We start from the raw sequence: 17045 nt of genomic DNA on the forward strand, positions 1-17045 counted from the left end.
TGAGTGTTACTCATATGAACATGGCACATTATCCCTTTGATGTACTCATAATATTGTTAATTTATATATATTACACATTTAGCTGATGCCCATTTATTACAGTAGAATCTCACTATCTGACCTCAGATGGTCCGATTCCCCACTTAGTGCAACCATCCCATTCCTGGTGTTTGTTAAAACTTGATGACGACTCATTATCAGCGATATTGATCACTTGGCAGCTGACCATTGATAGGTGCGGTAGTTAGACCAGTTTTAATATGAAATGTCTTGTTTCTAACTCAATCACTAAGTTTATTATGCAAATATTTCTTTTAGAAACTAGTAACAGTGTTGGTCTCACATATTACAGTATATAAAACTAAATTATGGCATCAAGTAAATGATGATATCCTTAGGAGAGAAACGAAAGTGCTTGAAATGTTAGGTAAGGTGAGTCTCTTCAAATTGTTGCAAGTGAGGTAAGGACTGGCATAACAACTGTTAAGGACTGGTAAAAAACATGAAAACTCTTGTAAGTCATACAGAGATGATCTTTGATGTAAAAGGACTGAAGACTTCGAAGAAGCCTGAAAGTGAAATTCTAGACAATGCTTTGTGTTTGTGGTTTGAACAGGAGAGAAGAAAAGGAACTCTGTAGTCTGGACCAATCATAAAAGAAAATGCACTGGTTTCGTATGAAAAATTACTTGAAAATGAAAAGTTTACAGCAAGTGAACAATGGTTACATTGGTGGAAAAAACAATGTGGCATATAAAATGTAATTACTGTAGGTGAAAAGCTGTCTGATGATGAAAAAGTTGCAGATGAATTTGTTCTGATATTTGAAAACTTGGTTAAAGAGCTAAACCTGACCGCTGATCATGTGTATAACATTGATGAGTGTGGCTTGAACCAAATGCTCCATGTAAGTATTCTTGCTACACAAAATCAATGTCTTGCAGGTACAAAACTTGCCAAAGATAGAATTACTATTGCTTTCTGTAGTACTGCAAGCTTTCTGTAGTACTGCTAATGACAATCACAAGATGCCATTATTTGTGATCAGAAAAGCCAAAAAAGTTGAAGATATTCAAAAACATAAATATCACAGCAGTATCGTGTATAATTGCAACCACAAGTCAACGTGATGGATGAAATCCAGTTTCTTTAAGGAATGGTTTTATGACCAATTAGCCCCCTATCATTACAAAATACCTTAAAAGTGAGTAGGAAAATGAAACCAACACCTCTCGTAAACGTGCCATATTGATACTTGACAGTGTGACATCTCATCCATCTGAAGATGAACTTCAAAAGGTGAAATGAAACTTTGTTTCTTCCTGCTGACATAACATGTCTAATCCAGTTCATGGACCAGAATGTCAGTGAGTGGCTCAAGAGGCAATATCATCATAAATACAACTGATCAACTTTAGATAGGACACAAGAAGGTAGGTTGTTTCAAGCAATGAAATCAGGAATATAAAAGGTATGATCTATACAACTGCCAAAGTTTGGGAAGAAAAGCTGGCATCAATGCTTGAAAAATGTTGCCACAAACTGTGGCTGGAAATGAATGAAATTAAAGATGAAACCTCAAATGAAATGGGCGAAGAGAATTAAGATGAAACAGATCATGCAACAAATGATGAAAGTCAAGACACTCCAAGGATTTTGTGGCGTTTGCAAACTTTACAACTGGGCATTGAGCCCAGTGGCATGAGTGAGTGGATCAGTACAGCTGAAGTTCACCGCACAATGGCAGAATAATTAACTGATGATCAAATCATTGATGCTGTAAATTGGAGAACCGATGAAAATGAGAAAGCTGGTGATGGTAATGAAGACAATGAACCTATGGCTCAAGTATCACATACAGTTAGTAAAAAAAGCGTTTGGTATAACCTTCCAGTAAATTGAATGAGCCATATGTCCACCCAAAAGGCATTTTGTGGATAGATAACGGTGGAACATAGTGGCAAAATCAAGGTTGTTGGTTGCTAAGCAGAAGCTCATTACAGATCTTTTTTGTCCTGATTAACAACAGAACACTTTTTATCAAGTAATCTCATGTTTTAAATAGTTAATTACAAATTAGTTGTGTGTCTCTAATAGGATATGGACAGCTGTTAAACTTTCACTTACAGTAGCAATATAGTTACTGTAAGATACAGGTGTATTTTAGACTACAGACTCTACTTTACATTACACTTTTGTAAAAGAATTTTTAGTGTGTTGACGTTTTCTTTTTTGTTTTGTTACTAACTACAACTGTTCTTCTGACAATCCGGCCTTCTATGCATTCTGACCATGCTCTCGGCCCTGTGGGGGATGGATTAGCGAAGTTCTATAGTACTTTTATTTATTTCCTTGCTTTCTGTCTTGTATAAGTTTGAGGTTTTGATTTGTAAAATTTAACTTAAGGCAATTTTCTGTTCTTTATTTGTTCTCAGATGTGATCATGGTTGCTTAGTCAACTGATACAAGTTGTCACATTTTAATGTTTTATAATGTTCATGATCTAGACACTTATAAAAAAAAATAAAAATTAATACCTCAAGTCTTCCTCAAATTAATCCCCTGATTCATGAAGTTATATTTCACTTGAAGAAAGGATGATTGAGGATAATTGTTTGCATGAACTTAGTTACGAGTTCATAGTATAGCAGGCTGTGATAAACAGACCAATTTGTTTTTTTTTTTTTTGTTTATGTAGAAATTTAGTGGCTTAGTAGGCAGAATATGTGATTGCACTTTCATCAGATATCTGTTCTCTTCATGCTCCCACTTCATATTGTTATTCTGATAACTGATGATGATATGATGCAATGCTTGCATATTTTGTCCCACTGCATCAAAACTCCGAACAGCTACTGGAACCTGGTGCAGTGCTGCATGATATGTAATTGTTTTTTCTTGTTCTAGTAGATAAGTATAATTATAATGTCCTCACAGTTCATAAAAAACACAACACACTTTTGTAGATCAGCTGCCTTTTTCTTTCATTATTACTTGGGTACTAAAGACCAAGAAAATATAACTTCCTTTTACAGGGAACAGTTTCAGTACTTTGTTCTTGCTGTATCTTGTGGATATAAATTATGTTTTGACCATTTACTGCTGGCTCTCATGATCTGGCCAGAAAGTAATTAATGTGCTCGCTTTTGCAGAGTCGGTGAGCTCAACAGATTACCATCGACCTACCGTACAAGAAATATTTGGTATGACGCCATCCACAAGCCTTAGTTCTTGTGCATCATCATCATCCTCACCAACTTTCCGGGAGCGATCTCTGAGTTCCGGTGCCAGTGCCAAAGGCAACACAGTACGAGGCAACTGGCCCTTCTCACGTAACAATCAAGACTGATGGCAGCCACAAAATGGGCCTGTCAGTCCTCCATTCCCAGTATTTCTGTCTTTCTACAAAATGTTGAAGAGAGGGTGTAAATTGTTCAAAATTGTAGCGTGTTTTTCATGCCAGAAGAAATTATTCCTTTTTTTCAGTTTTGTTACCTGATTTTTCTAGACTTCGTAGTTTTATGGATTCACACTTATGAGTAATACTTGCCATCAGCAGCAACGCTTATTGTATGACTGCACTTTTGTCATTTTACTGATAAATGTATGCAGTACTTCATTTGATTTTGTTATACAAGTTGATAGGCATGTACCTTTTTTACTGTATTATATTAAGTTGTTGTAGATAGTTTTTTTTTTCATTGTACAATATTTTATTTAAATGTCGCAATGCAGACAAAATGCAAATAGAAGAGTTGCACTAGAATTAATGGGATGAGACTGCATACTCTGTGAATCTGCTGCAGTTACTGTGTGTCTATAGGAGTATGTTCTAATTTACCGAAGCTGGCAAGAATGCCAATTATGTGAGATTTTATTTGTTACTGCCATGTGCAGAAGAAAGGTCTGACAGTCAGTACGCAGTCGATTACTGTTTTTGGGTGTGATGGATGTTCAAAGTGTCACACAATAAATACTTGAAATTCTTTGCATCATAGGTAGTTGTTTTGTGAACATGTTAATATTGTAATACTGATTTTGAACAGTGTCAGATGCCTGGAGAATGACTAAATTCACACCCAGTTGTTAGGATTTTACTTGTGCTTTAGGTAGGCTATAAGCCAATTAGCTGCAATTCTGTAGCAGGCAGGAGTTAAAACCACAAGAATAGATAGAATTGTTTCCTGCTATGAACAGCAGAGCAGAAAGGAATGGACAAAGCAAATTTGGATCTTCAGATTCATTATAAGAATTACTATGTCATCTTTTATACCTCAGCATGTAATTAATGTTAATAGTGGCAGTGTACATTGTTTCTCTGTAGTACTGTTTGTAAAGAAATACGTTATTTATAGAATTTCCATTTTATAAACAGTTTGACATCTATTTTATAATTCCTTCCTTCATGTGTGTTGTATAGGAAAAAATCAAAAAGTAAAGTATTTATTTTCTTTTTTCCCCATTTTTGAAATGTATGTCAAACATCTGTGGAACAGAGGTTCTTATTTAATATCTAAAGATAAAGTAGATTATTTTGTACTTGGAGAAGTAGTTATTTTGTGGATTATCCTGTGCATGTGTAGCTTTCCAATACTGCCTTCATGAAGTTGCACCAACTCCGTGTATGGATAAGACATTCAGATGCCACCCATTACAGTTGTGATAATTGAGACAAAAATCTAAATTCTGATTGATGAAAATAAACTTTTATTTCTACATTATCTGTGAATTTTAGTGAATGAGGTATGAATGATTGAACATACCATTTTCTGCTGGCGTAAGATGAACCTTAAACACACACTTTTTTTTTATCATCACGTAATGTGCACTTCAAGAGTGATAGAGGAGATTAGCTTTTAAGGGCACACAATGTGTGATGCCATTGTTGAAGTCACTGAAAAGTTATTTTAAGATCTATATTTGCTCATTGTAGATGATCATTTGATTGCTGTATAGAGACTGTATTTTTAAAGTATAATTAAAATTAAAACTAAAATTTCAATGGATTTTTTGTATCTCAAAGCAAATACAAATGCAATAAATTCTCATCACAAAGCACATACTTAATGCTGAGGTACTTTTCATATTGTTTAGCTACAAACTGTGTTGGTTATTATGTCCAGCATGATAGAATAATTTAATATTATTGGACGAATTGCTCATTATTGTCAACTAATGTGTCCGTTTAATGTGATCATAGTCTTACCCTAAATTGTCATCATATGTGGTTAAGATCTACATCTGTTTCTGTAAATTGTGTGCAACCATTCCTATGAGTCATACTGTTTTTACCCTTCTTTATAAATTCATCTACAATTTTAAGATTATGTACAAATAGTTCAGCTTGGATCAAAACATTTGACAGAAATTGTAATAAAGTTCTATAAAAAATTAAATAGATTTATTATAGCTGACTGACATTGTTTTAGTCTTTCACATGCTTTTATCAGAAAACTTAGTGCTCCATTTCCCAGAAATAAGAAAATATAGAGAACAAAAATACTACATCTTACATTATTTTGTGTATTTATAGATTAAATTAAACCAACAAATATAAAATGAACTTCATTCTCTGATAGAAAATGAAGCATGAATGTGAGAGATTTCTTCAAGCGCAAAAACATTTTAATGTTATTGTTAAATCCCAATATAGCTCTGAAGTAGGTTAATAGTGAGATCGTCCTCCTTCCTTTAAAAAAGAATAAATTTGTAACAAATTATAAAGTGTTAAATGATACCTTTCATTAGGGTACTACTGGGATCGTTGCAATGTTGGAGGCTATTAAATGGTAAGCACGTTGATTTGAGAGACTGATTCATTGCAACGCTGGAGTTTATTAAATGGTAAGCAAGTTGATTTGAGAGACTGATTATCTTGTAAGAAAGCACTGGAAGCAAACCATCTTCAGTGACTGTCAGAGAGTAAATTGGAAGGAAGAAATGTGATGGTTTTCAGTATCAGTGGTATTTTGACATAATTTGCGTGTCATGTTTGGGCTATGAGGAATCTTTTTGTGGAATGTTTTGAACACAAGTAATCAAATCTAGCTCCCAAATGAGTCGTGTGGTTTTGCAGAAATAACTACTTTTGCAGTTTTGTCACATGACATTAAAGCAGTATGTATGTTGACTGACCATATGAAGTGCATCCTTCCTGACATTTAATTTAGAATGGAGACTCTGAAGGATGGCATGTTGCCAGTTCTGTGCTTTTAGTAAGTCATGAAACAAATGGCAAACCAAGTCAGTGTGTCGACTGAAAAGTAATATGAACACATTTTCTAGATCCAAATTTGGGTCATATTAAGAAATGTTGATACTGGAAAAAAGGTAATAAATGCAAAATATCACTAATTTGTTGCAAAAAGTATGATAATTTATATTTTATTTGTAATTTCTAAGATGAAGCATGAGCAGATGTACTGTATTTATCAGTGCTGTGAATCTTCTTCAGAATATCTGTATTATTCAACAGCATATAAAAAAAATTATTAGTTTCATCACAATTCACTCTGAAACTTCCTGGCAGATTAAAACTGTGTGCCCGACCGAGACTCGAACTCGGGACCTTTGCCTTTCATGGGCAAGTGCTCTACCATCTGAGCTACCGAAGCACGACTCACGCCCGGTCCTCACAGCTTTACTTCTGCCAGTATCTCGTCTCCTACCTTGCAAACTTTCACTCTATTCACTAACATAGCTTTGATAGTTTCTAAAGCAAAGTGTGTTTTGTCCCAGACCTGGTTCATATACTATTCATGTGGGAAAATACCCTTTCAGTGGTAGCGTTAGTGCTAGGAAGACAGGAAAGAAACTCTGCTAACTTCAGTAAATTTGAAAACTGAATGTGATTATGGCTGAAATGAAAAATCGTTTCAACCCATCTTTGAGCTGGCAAAGTGTTGTTAACAAATGAGGCACTGAGAGCACAAGCGGACTAACCCCGGAGAAGTCAATATGGAGGAAACAGGTCTCATAATACGGGCCCACAAATAATGTATGTTTGTGATACATTGCAGCCTTGTAACATGCATATGATGTAACTGTGGTTTTATTGAACAATATTTTGACATAGATAAATTACAAAAGTACTATATAGTAGAATATTAGCAGTTTTGTTGTGGCTTAGTCCATTTTCGCTCCAAGTAGTTGAACATTCTCAATGACAGGTCCGTTAGTACGCTGATGCATGTGACAATAGTATTCATTACTAGTATACATTGTACACATTACATGTACCATTTTACATTGGTTTCTGTAATGTTACGCATTGTGTTACATTTCAAAATCATCCACAGGCAATGTTTCTACAGCATTTGATGACGTTTGTAAAGTTTTGTAGAAATCATGATGAAGTGGAGGTACATACGGAAGCAAACTTAGCAGATCCTTCTTTTTTGCCTCTGTAATTACATTTCCATTAGGATAAAGCAGTTCGAGATTGCTGATGCATGTGGATGTTCGTTTGGCCACATCAATTTCCTGAAATGGCTCTTGGTTTTGGTTCGAGTATTTATACAATATTTTGAATCTGTTGGTTGCTTCATACCGCAGCCACTGTATGTTCAACCATTGTACTTTACAATTGCCAGAAGACATTTTTCGATTCGTGATGTTTCTTTCGAGTTGTTTTGTTGAAAAGAAACATTCCGCATTCATATTAATTACCTTGAATGGATTCCTTTTTCTGGCACTCACTACCACATCATTCCAGTGTTTAGGACGGTAAATATTAGGAAAATACTTTTTTCGTTTCTGAACTAAGCCAAAATCCTGATCACAGGGCAGGTACGAGTGTCCGCTAACTAAAAATTTATGGTCTATTTCCTTCACAGAGAACTCTGAGCTGTTGACAATGTATTGGCACAGTACAGCAACCTTTATGTTTCTATTCTGGCCTCCGCACTGATCAGAGTACATAATTAGTTTTTCAGTCCTGACAAAATTGCGTATGAAGTACAGCAAACAAGAACCAATTTCTTGTGGCCCTCTCGACGCAATGGATTCATGCCACAGAAACATGTATACATCATCATTGTGCATATTGTGGATGCCAAAGCAATATGTCCACAACTGACGTTTGTAATAGCAAACTCCAGTTGAGATGATCGGTGTAGGCAAAGTTTTCATCAAATCAAATGTTATCACTGTAACGTTACCATCTGATTTGCTAAGCAATGTATCACTATGTAAACCTGCCCGTGCATACTCAGCTTTTTGCTGATGGAATTCACGTTCTGCAATTAACTCCGTCCTCTCCTTATCATTATCGGCAGCTGTTATTTTTACCTGCAAAGCATCACATGTTCGACAAGAGTCGGACACTGGTGGATGAAATGACAAATTGAAGTTTTCGTAAAAAATTTTGCGGAAAATAAAATGAGAAACGGGCATTTGTTCCTCTGCACAGTACAGTGAATACATGACTGATAAATTTAAATCTGGTCCTAAATACTTCCTACCGTTATTTTTATGATACGCATAATGGCTTTCATACGCCGGGAATTTTTCTATGAAACGTTTTACTACATCAACTTTGTGGCGAGGTGTTTTATTACCAGGTTCACCTTTACCTCTACCATCACGAGGAGGGGTGGCTTTTTCCCCTTTATTCTTGAGTACCCTATCGATTCTTCCAGCAGATACGGCTAAAGTATTCTGAAAGAATCTTTTGCACACCCTCGTTTCAGACCCATTTGAATTGAGCAAGTAATACAATCTCGTCTTCTCCCTACGTGAATGTTGCTGACCTACGTAAGACCGTGCTTTATCAACGACTTTAATCATGGTAAACAGGAAAGCCGACTGCAGATCGTGGCTGCCTAAATTATAAAACTCATTGAACACTTGTTCCTGCTGTTCTTCGTTGATGTGTTTGTGGCACTCATACCGGCACGTACACTCGCTGATTTTCCGCAATTCCTTTCGAGGTACAAGGTTACCCTTACGGTTTACATACTCTTGACCTAGAGCTCTCCGTTCTTTCCTAACGTTACGAAGCCATTTATCTTCGTTTCTAAGGCGCTTCTTTCCTCGGCTCCGTACCACGGCATCGTCGTTCGTCTCTGTCACGTCCTCTGGAACAGTTGTTGCTGCAGCCGTGCTCGCTCTCGCGTCTCCCGGCACTTCCCCATCGGACGCAAACATCTCTGTAATAACAATATCCATCCCTCAATGTAATATTAACTACACTACAGTAATGGTCAACGTGTGCATTGGTATCCACAGGCGAAGCAATTGCTCAACACAACTCGGCGGGCGGTAAAACATTGTTGTACACATAACATTACAAGTGATCGTTACTTGATTACACAAAATAGCAATACATAAAGTATTGTTTGTATGTCATTCTGTTTTCGTATGGAAAACAACCTGCATTTTCTGAACAAAGTCACCATTCGAGATACGGTACATCTAGACGTGTTTGCATATGAACGCGTTAGTGTACAATCGACAATGTTATCCACAAAAAAGGAATGGAACACAATACAAACTAACCTTCCAATTGCTCCTCCACGCTTTTCGCAGGGGCTGCCATGCTGATCAACTGAAATACACGTCCACGTGGTCACTGGTCCAATACGTTGTTCCACACTAAATACACAAGTCTTTCGTTCGCCGGCGTCACGCGCAATGGCAGTGGACGGAGAGCATAGAGCACAAATGGACTATGACGCATAGTCCACTCCTGCTCTCAACGGTATCTATCGGCGGTTGAGTGCAACAGCAATGTTTACGTTGCTACATTAGACAAACCTTCAGATAAACAAACAGATCAACATGCATTGCATAATACTCGTATACTGTTATCACAACATGTCAATACCTCAAATTCACAAAAAGTGTGGGTTAGTCCGCTTGTGCTCTCAGTGCCTCAAATGTAACTGATACAGGTGAAATAATATCTAATTTGGGATAAATCATTTCATAATTGTTAAACACAAGACAAATTGGTGTCCCGAATGATGTCTGAAATATTATTTGGCTTGGCTGTTTACCGGGAGTATGTAACCAATGAAATTAAATATGTCATGCCTGTGTAATGGGGGAGATATGGGTCAAAGCTATCTTCCAGCAAAAATTAAAAATTTACATGGACTGCATTACACTAAAGATGACTTGGGACTCAGAGCCTTATGGGTGTATATTGTACCCAATAATTTGGACATGGGTCATGTTGGACAAACAATTATCATTATGTACAACAGCCCAACCATATAAACTTAAGAGGCACCTTAAACTTGTGTGGCTATATCAAAAGAAATGGTTGATTTTCCTGAAACCAAGAGTAAAGCAAAAACAAAGGCTATGAAATGAATTAGGCAAAACACAAGAAGAGATTCAAAATGTGGAAACTATTTGATCTAAAGTTAAAAAAGGCAAGATGGCATGGAGGAAAAACCAAAGAGGGAGAAGAAGATGAAGAAGAAGAAGAAGAAGAAGAAGAAGAAGAAGAAGAAGAAGAACTTGTTAGAAATGAGGAAACCATCTCATAGTAAAAGAATGAAAGAAACGTGAGCACAAAAGAAGGCCAACCTAAGCTTCCAAGCACATTGTACAGTTGTAATCTACTCACCATGGGGTGGCAGAACACACAAATAAAAGAAAGTTACATTCAGGTCTGCTGTTCCTTCTTCCGGCAGAAGGGTTGAAGAGGAAGGAACAGGGGTGAAGGAAAAGAACTGGAGAGGTCTAGGAAAAGTGGTACATTTTGGGCAAGTCACCCAGAACTGCAGGTCAGGGGAGACTTACCTGACAGGATAAGAAGGAAAGACTGATTGTTGGGGACTGCATCGGATGAGATTTGAAAACCTGAGAGCTTAAAGGTGAAGAAAGGGTAATATGCAAGACAGAGATTACTGTTCAAACGTCATGCATGAGTTAATAAGAGTGAAAAGCTAAGTGCGTTGTAAGTAATATAGTTGGAAGGGGAGCAATAAAAAATACGTGGGTAGGACAATGAAAGATGTAGAAAACTAAATTAAAGTGAAGAAATGAGTAGCTATGAAGAAATGTTGAGATGGAAGAAATTAATGTAAATTAAGACCAGGTGGGTGGCGAGAACCAAGGACGTGCTGTAGCTCTACTTCCCACCTGCGGAGTGCTGAGAAACTGGTGTCTGGTGGTAGAATCCAGAAGGTGCATGTGGTGAGACAGGCACTGAGTCATGGCTGACATGTTGTAGAGCATGCTCTGCAACAGGATATTGTGTGTTGCCAGTATACACCCCCTGCCTATTCCCATTCATCCTAATTTATAATTTGGTGGTAGTCATGCTGATGTAAAAGGCTGAACAGTGTTTACGTAACATCTGGTATATGACATGTCGTTTCATAAGTGGCTCTCCCTATGATAGTATATGGTTTGCCAGTTAGAGGGCTGGTATAGATGGTGGTAGGAGGGCACATAGGGCAAGTCTTGCAGTGGGGAGCCATGGGGTAGAGAGATGGGTGCAGAAGGAAACTGGAAATATTGCTTTGCAACCCAGTCCCAAAACATTTCCAACAGCAAATTTGACGTTGAACCCTGCCTTGAACAGTTGTGACAACAATCCCAACTTGATCCAGCACCATTACCTCAGAATCATCCCTTACAAGTCTTCCAAGAATTTCTCACATCCAGCATTGCTTCACAATCCTTCCTCAGGTTACTACATCGTCACCCTAACCTGTCCACTGTAGAGCACCAGGCTCTAAGTTCCCTAAAAGCTGATGACTCCATCGTTATCTTCCCAGTGGACAAAGGATTTAGCACTGTGGTACTTGACTGAAGGGAGTATATTAGTGAAGGTCTACACTTGCTGTCTGACACCTCTACATATAGTGCCTGCCATAAAGATCCAATCCCTGTGATTCAAATTGGCGTGCAGTCCTTCCTTAAAACCTCAGACTTCTCTCAAGGACTAACAACTCAATCCATAGAACTTCTCACCCTACCCAGACAACACCCACCTACCTTTTACCATCTTCCTAAGATCCACAAACCTCGTCATCCTGGTTGTCCTATTGTTGCTGGCTTCAAAGCACCCACCAAATGTGTATCTGTCTTAGTTAATCAGCACCTGCAACCTATAGTACAAAGACTTCCCTGCTATACAAAGATACCAACTATTTCCTAGATCTCCTGAAATTCCTGCTCATCCCTGTTCCACTACACAACTTGCTGGTTACCATTGATGCCATCTCCCTCTATACCAACATCCTCCATGTACACGGTATGTCTGCTGCTGTACTTTTGCTCAGTCAGCACCGACCTGGTTCTAAACCTATGACATCCTTCCTACTCATCTTAATCAACTTTATACTGACCAACAACTACTTCAGCTTTGAGGCGCAGACATACAAACAGATCAGGGATACGGCCATGGGAACCAGGATGGCCCCTTTCTATGTCAACCTTTTCGTGGGTCACTTGGAGGGGGCTTTCCTGGGATGCTTAAGTGGTTTGGTTTAGATACATAGATGACATCTTTACCATAGGGACTCATGGTCGGGCTGACCTATTAAAATTCCTGGAATCTTTGAGTACCTTCTCCCAATTAAATTTCATGTGGTCCTATTACGAATCCCATGCGACTTTCCGAGATGATGATCTCGTCCTCACACAGGGCCAGTTACACACTTCTGTCCACATTCAACCTACTGACAAACACATTACTTATATTCTGACAGTTGCCATCCTTTCCATGTCACACGTTCCCTCCCATACGGCCTTGGCATTCGAGGCAAATGTATTTGTTCAGATGCAGACTCTTTACAGCAATATACCACCATTCTCACCTCAGCCTTTACTGAACGTAATTATTGCACCTGCCTAGTTCAGAAGCAGATCCAGGATTGCCACAAGTTCTGGAAATCAGGGAATTTCAAATGTATCGGGGAGGGGGGGGGGGGGGGGGGGGGGAAGGAAGGCAACGCTGGAAAAATCTCGTTTTTGTCTCAGTAGCATGAAATTGTTGACTGAGATGTCATGCTGTGTCGCTGGCTGGGCACTTCTTGACTCTCTCATTCTTACTGCTTCTCCCCTTCCTACCCCTCCCCTCAGCTTGCAGTCACTGCTGCCACCATACTTGCTGCTAGCCTAGCAGCTGCCGATGAGAGGCAGGGTGGCATGAGGAGTGGTTTGTTTGGATGTGATTCTCAGAGCTTGTTGATGCAGGGGCCGGAGACCATGGTCATGTGTGCATGAGTTGTGTCTGAGTGATAGTGTGAATGTGTGTGCACTCTCATTTTCTGACAAAGGCTATGGCCAAAAATTTAGTTGTGGGAGTGTGATTCTTTTTCTATATGCCTGTATGTAGCTCAACGATCATCTTTATGGTGAGTTGCTACCTATCCTCTTTAGTATTGATTCTCAGGGTATCTTTACCCACTCCATCCATGTCTCCTCACCAAGAAAGAAACTATTTGTTCCAAAAGCTATGAAGTGTGTCAAATTTTTCTTCATAAAGGTCAGGCCAGTATTTTGTCCCTCATTAACCCAATTTTAAAAGAAAATTGTGAAAAAATGTTAATAAAACCAGTAATGTCTGTGTACACACATCTCCTGTGTACTTCTGGTCACTGGAACACGACGTGCCGAGCTTTTGGTAAGTACTGCTACTGTCTGTCAATGCAACTCTGTAGCTTTCATTTTGGCTCTCTCAACATTGTTACAATGATTTGAAACAAATAAGCTCAGCAAGGCAAATCATATTTATGTCCTTGATGACAGTTGCAATGTAACAGATGATATTATATTCAAATAACAGACTACTAAAATCAATGAATTCTTTCTAACAGTAACTGAATACACATGACAACAAAATGACCATCAGAAGTGTATCCATCAGACTTTCTTAACCAAGCGTTGCAGCCTCCACAAACAGATGTCAGTTTTGCCAAATCATCTATTGGGTAGATCACAAAAATATTATGTCAATGAAAAGCAACTCTTGTTGTTGTTGCGGTCTTCAGTCCTGAGACTGGCTTGATGCAGCTCTCCATGCTACTCTATCCTGTGCAAGCTTCTTCGTCTCCCAGTACCTACTGCAACCTACATCCTTCTGAATCTGCTTGGTGTATTCGTCTCTTGGTCTCCATCTACGATTTTTACACTCCACGCTGCCCTGCAGTGCTAAATTGGTGATCCCTTGATGCCTCAGAACATGTCCTACCAATCGATTCCTTCTTCTAGTCAAGTTGTGCCACAAACTTCTCCTCTCCCCTATCCTATTCAATACCTCCTCATTAGTTACGTGATCTACCCATGTAATCTTCAGCGTTCTTCTGTAGCACCACATTTCGAAAGCTTCTATTCTCTTCTTGCCAAACTATTTATCATCCATGTTTCACTTCCATACATGGCTACACTCCATACAAATACTTTCAGAAATGACTTCCTGACACTTAAATCAATACTGGATGTTAACAAATTTCTCTTCTTCAGAAACGCTTTCCTTGCCAATGTCAGTCTACATTTTATATCCTCTCTACTTCGACGATCATCAGTTATTTTGCTCCCCAAATACTGCTTTAAGTGTCTCATTTCCTAATCTAATTCCCTCAGGTTCACGATACTTAATTTGACAACATTCCATTATCCTCGTTTTGCTTTTGTCGATGTTCATCTTATATCCTCCTTTCAAGACACTTTCCATGCCTTTCAACTGCTCTTCCAAGTCCTTTTATTTCTTCTCCATGGATTTTAATTCCTACTCCGAACATTTCTTTTGTTTCCTTTATTGCTTGCTCAATGTACAGATTAAATAACATCGGGGAGAGGCTACAACCCTGTCTTACTCCCTTCCCAACCACTGCTTCCCTGTACAAATTGTAAGTAGCCTTTCATTCCCTGTATTTTACCCCTGCCACCTTCAGAATCTGAAAGAGAGTATTCCAGTCAACATTGTCAAAAGCTTTCTCTAAGTCTACAAATGCTAGAAAAGTAGGTTTGCCTTTCCTTAATCTAGCTTCCAAGATAAGTCGTAGGATCAGTATTGCCTCACATGTTCCAATATTTCTACGGAATCCAAACTGATCTTCCCCGAGGTCAGCTTCTACTAGTTTTTCCATTTGTCTGTAAAGAATTCGCGTTAGTATTTTGCAGCCGTGACTTATTAAACTGATAGTTCAGTAATTTTCACATCTGTCAACACCTGCTTTCTTCGGGATTGGAATTATTATATTCTTCTTGAAGTCTGAGGGTATTTCGCCTGTCTCATACATTTTGCTCACCAGATGGTAGAGTTTTGGCAGGACTGGCTCTCCCAAGGCTGTCAGTAGTTCTAATGGAATGTTATCTACTCCCGGGGCCTTGTTTCGACTCAGGTCTTTCAGTGCTCTGTCAAACTCTTCACGCAGTATTGTATCTCTCATTTCATCTTCATCTACATCCTCTTCCATTTCCATAATATTGTCCTCAAATACATCGCCCTTCTATAGACCCTGTATATCCCTGCTTAGCCATTTTGCACTTCCTGTCGATCACATTTTTGAGACGTTTGTATTCCTTTTTGCCTGCTTCATTTACTGCATTTTTATATTTTCTCCTTTTGTCAATTAAATTCAATATTTCCTCTGTCACCCAAGGATTTCTATTAGCCCTTGTCTTTTTACCTACTTGATCCTCTGCTGCCTTCACTACTTCATCCCTCAAAGCTTCCCATTCTTCTTCTACTGTATTTCTTTCCCCCATTCTTTTCAATTGTTCCCTTATGCTCTCCCTGAAACTCTGTACAACCTCTGGTTTAGTCAGTTTATCCAGGTCCCATCTCCTTAAATTCACACCTTTCTGCAGTTTCTTCAGTTTTAATCTACAGTTCATAACCAATAGATTGTGGTCAGAGTCCACATCTGCCCCTGGAAATGTCTTACAATTTAAAACCTGGTTCCTAAATCTCTGTCTTACCATTATATAATCTATCTGATACCTTCTAGTATCTCCAGGATTCTGTATACAACCTTCTTTTATGATTCTTGAACCAAGTGTTAGCTATGATTAAGTTGTGCTCTGTGCAAAATTCTACAAGGCGGCTTCCTCTTTCATTTCTTCCCCCCAATCCATATTCACCTACTATGTTTCCTTCTCTCCCTTTTCCTACTACCGAATTCCAGTTACCCATGACTATTAAATTTTTGTCTCCCTTCACTATCTGAATAATTTCTTTTATTTCATCATACATTTCTTCAATTTCTTCGTCATCTGCAGAGCTAGTTGGCATATAAACTTGTATTACTGTAGTAGGCATGGGCTTCGTGTCTATTTTGGCCACAATCATGTGTTCACTATGCTGTTTGTAGTAGCTTACCCGCATTCCTATTTTTTTTATACATTATTAAACCTACTCCTGCATTACCCCTATTTGACTTTGTATTTATAACCCTGTAATCGCCTGGCCAAAAGTCTTGTTCCTCCTGCCACCGAATTTCACTAATTCCCACTATATCTAAGTTTAACCTATCCATTTCCCTTTTTAAATTTTCTAACCTACCTGCCCGATTAAGGGATCTGACATTCCACGCTCCGATCTGTAGAATGCCAGTTTTCTTTCTCCTGATAACGACGTCCTCTTGAGTAGTCCCCGCCCGGAGATCCGAATAGGGGACTATTTTACCTCTGGAATATTTTACCCAAGAGGACGCCATCATCATTAACCATATAGTAGAGCTGCATGCCCTCGGGAAAAATTACGGCTGTTGTTTCCCCTTGCTTTCAACCGTTCGGAGTACCAGCACAGCGAGGCCGTTTTGGTTAGTGTTACAAGGCCAGATCAGTCAATCATCCAGACTGTTGCCCCTGCAACTACCGAAAAGGCTGCTGCCCCTCTTCAGGAACCACACGTTTGTCTGGTCTCTCAACAGATACCCCTCCGTTGTGGTTGCACCTACGGTACGGCTATGTGTATCGCTGAGGCACGCGAGCCTCCCCACCAACGGCAAGGTCTATGGTTCTAAGATGGAATTTAAACCAAACTACTGAAATCTTGTGCTGATGTGCTAGTGCCCCATGGCATTACCTTCTTTACCATTGATAAATCGAGATGAAAGACTGAAATATGCATTTAT

General features: G+C 38.6%; 1 protein-coding gene across 3 annotated transcripts in view; it reads left to right on the forward strand.

Moving 5' to 3' along the window:
- LOC126464102 (rhotekin-like) overlaps window positions 1-17045 on the forward strand; it is a 755639-nt gene that overhangs the window by 477997 nt on the left and 260597 nt on the right. For 2 of the 3 annotated variants that reach the window (XM_050096210.1, XM_050096209.1), the window contains exon 9: window positions 3153-5362. In XM_050096210.1, the coding sequence (XP_049952167.1) occupies window positions 3153-3349 (197 nt within the window). In that variant the 3' untranslated portion in view covers window positions 3350-5362. Of the gene's footprint in view, window positions 1-3152; window positions 5363-17045 lie in introns of those variants that run through there. The other variant, XR_007585963.1, reaches the window with a different exon arrangement.

Source organism: Schistocerca serialis, chromosome 1, assembly GCF_023864345.2.
Source record: "Schistocerca serialis cubense isolate TAMUIC-IGC-003099 chromosome 1, iqSchSeri2.2, whole genome shotgun sequence".
NCBI classification, from domain to species: Eukaryota; Metazoa; Arthropoda; class Insecta; order Orthoptera; family Acrididae; genus Schistocerca; species Schistocerca serialis.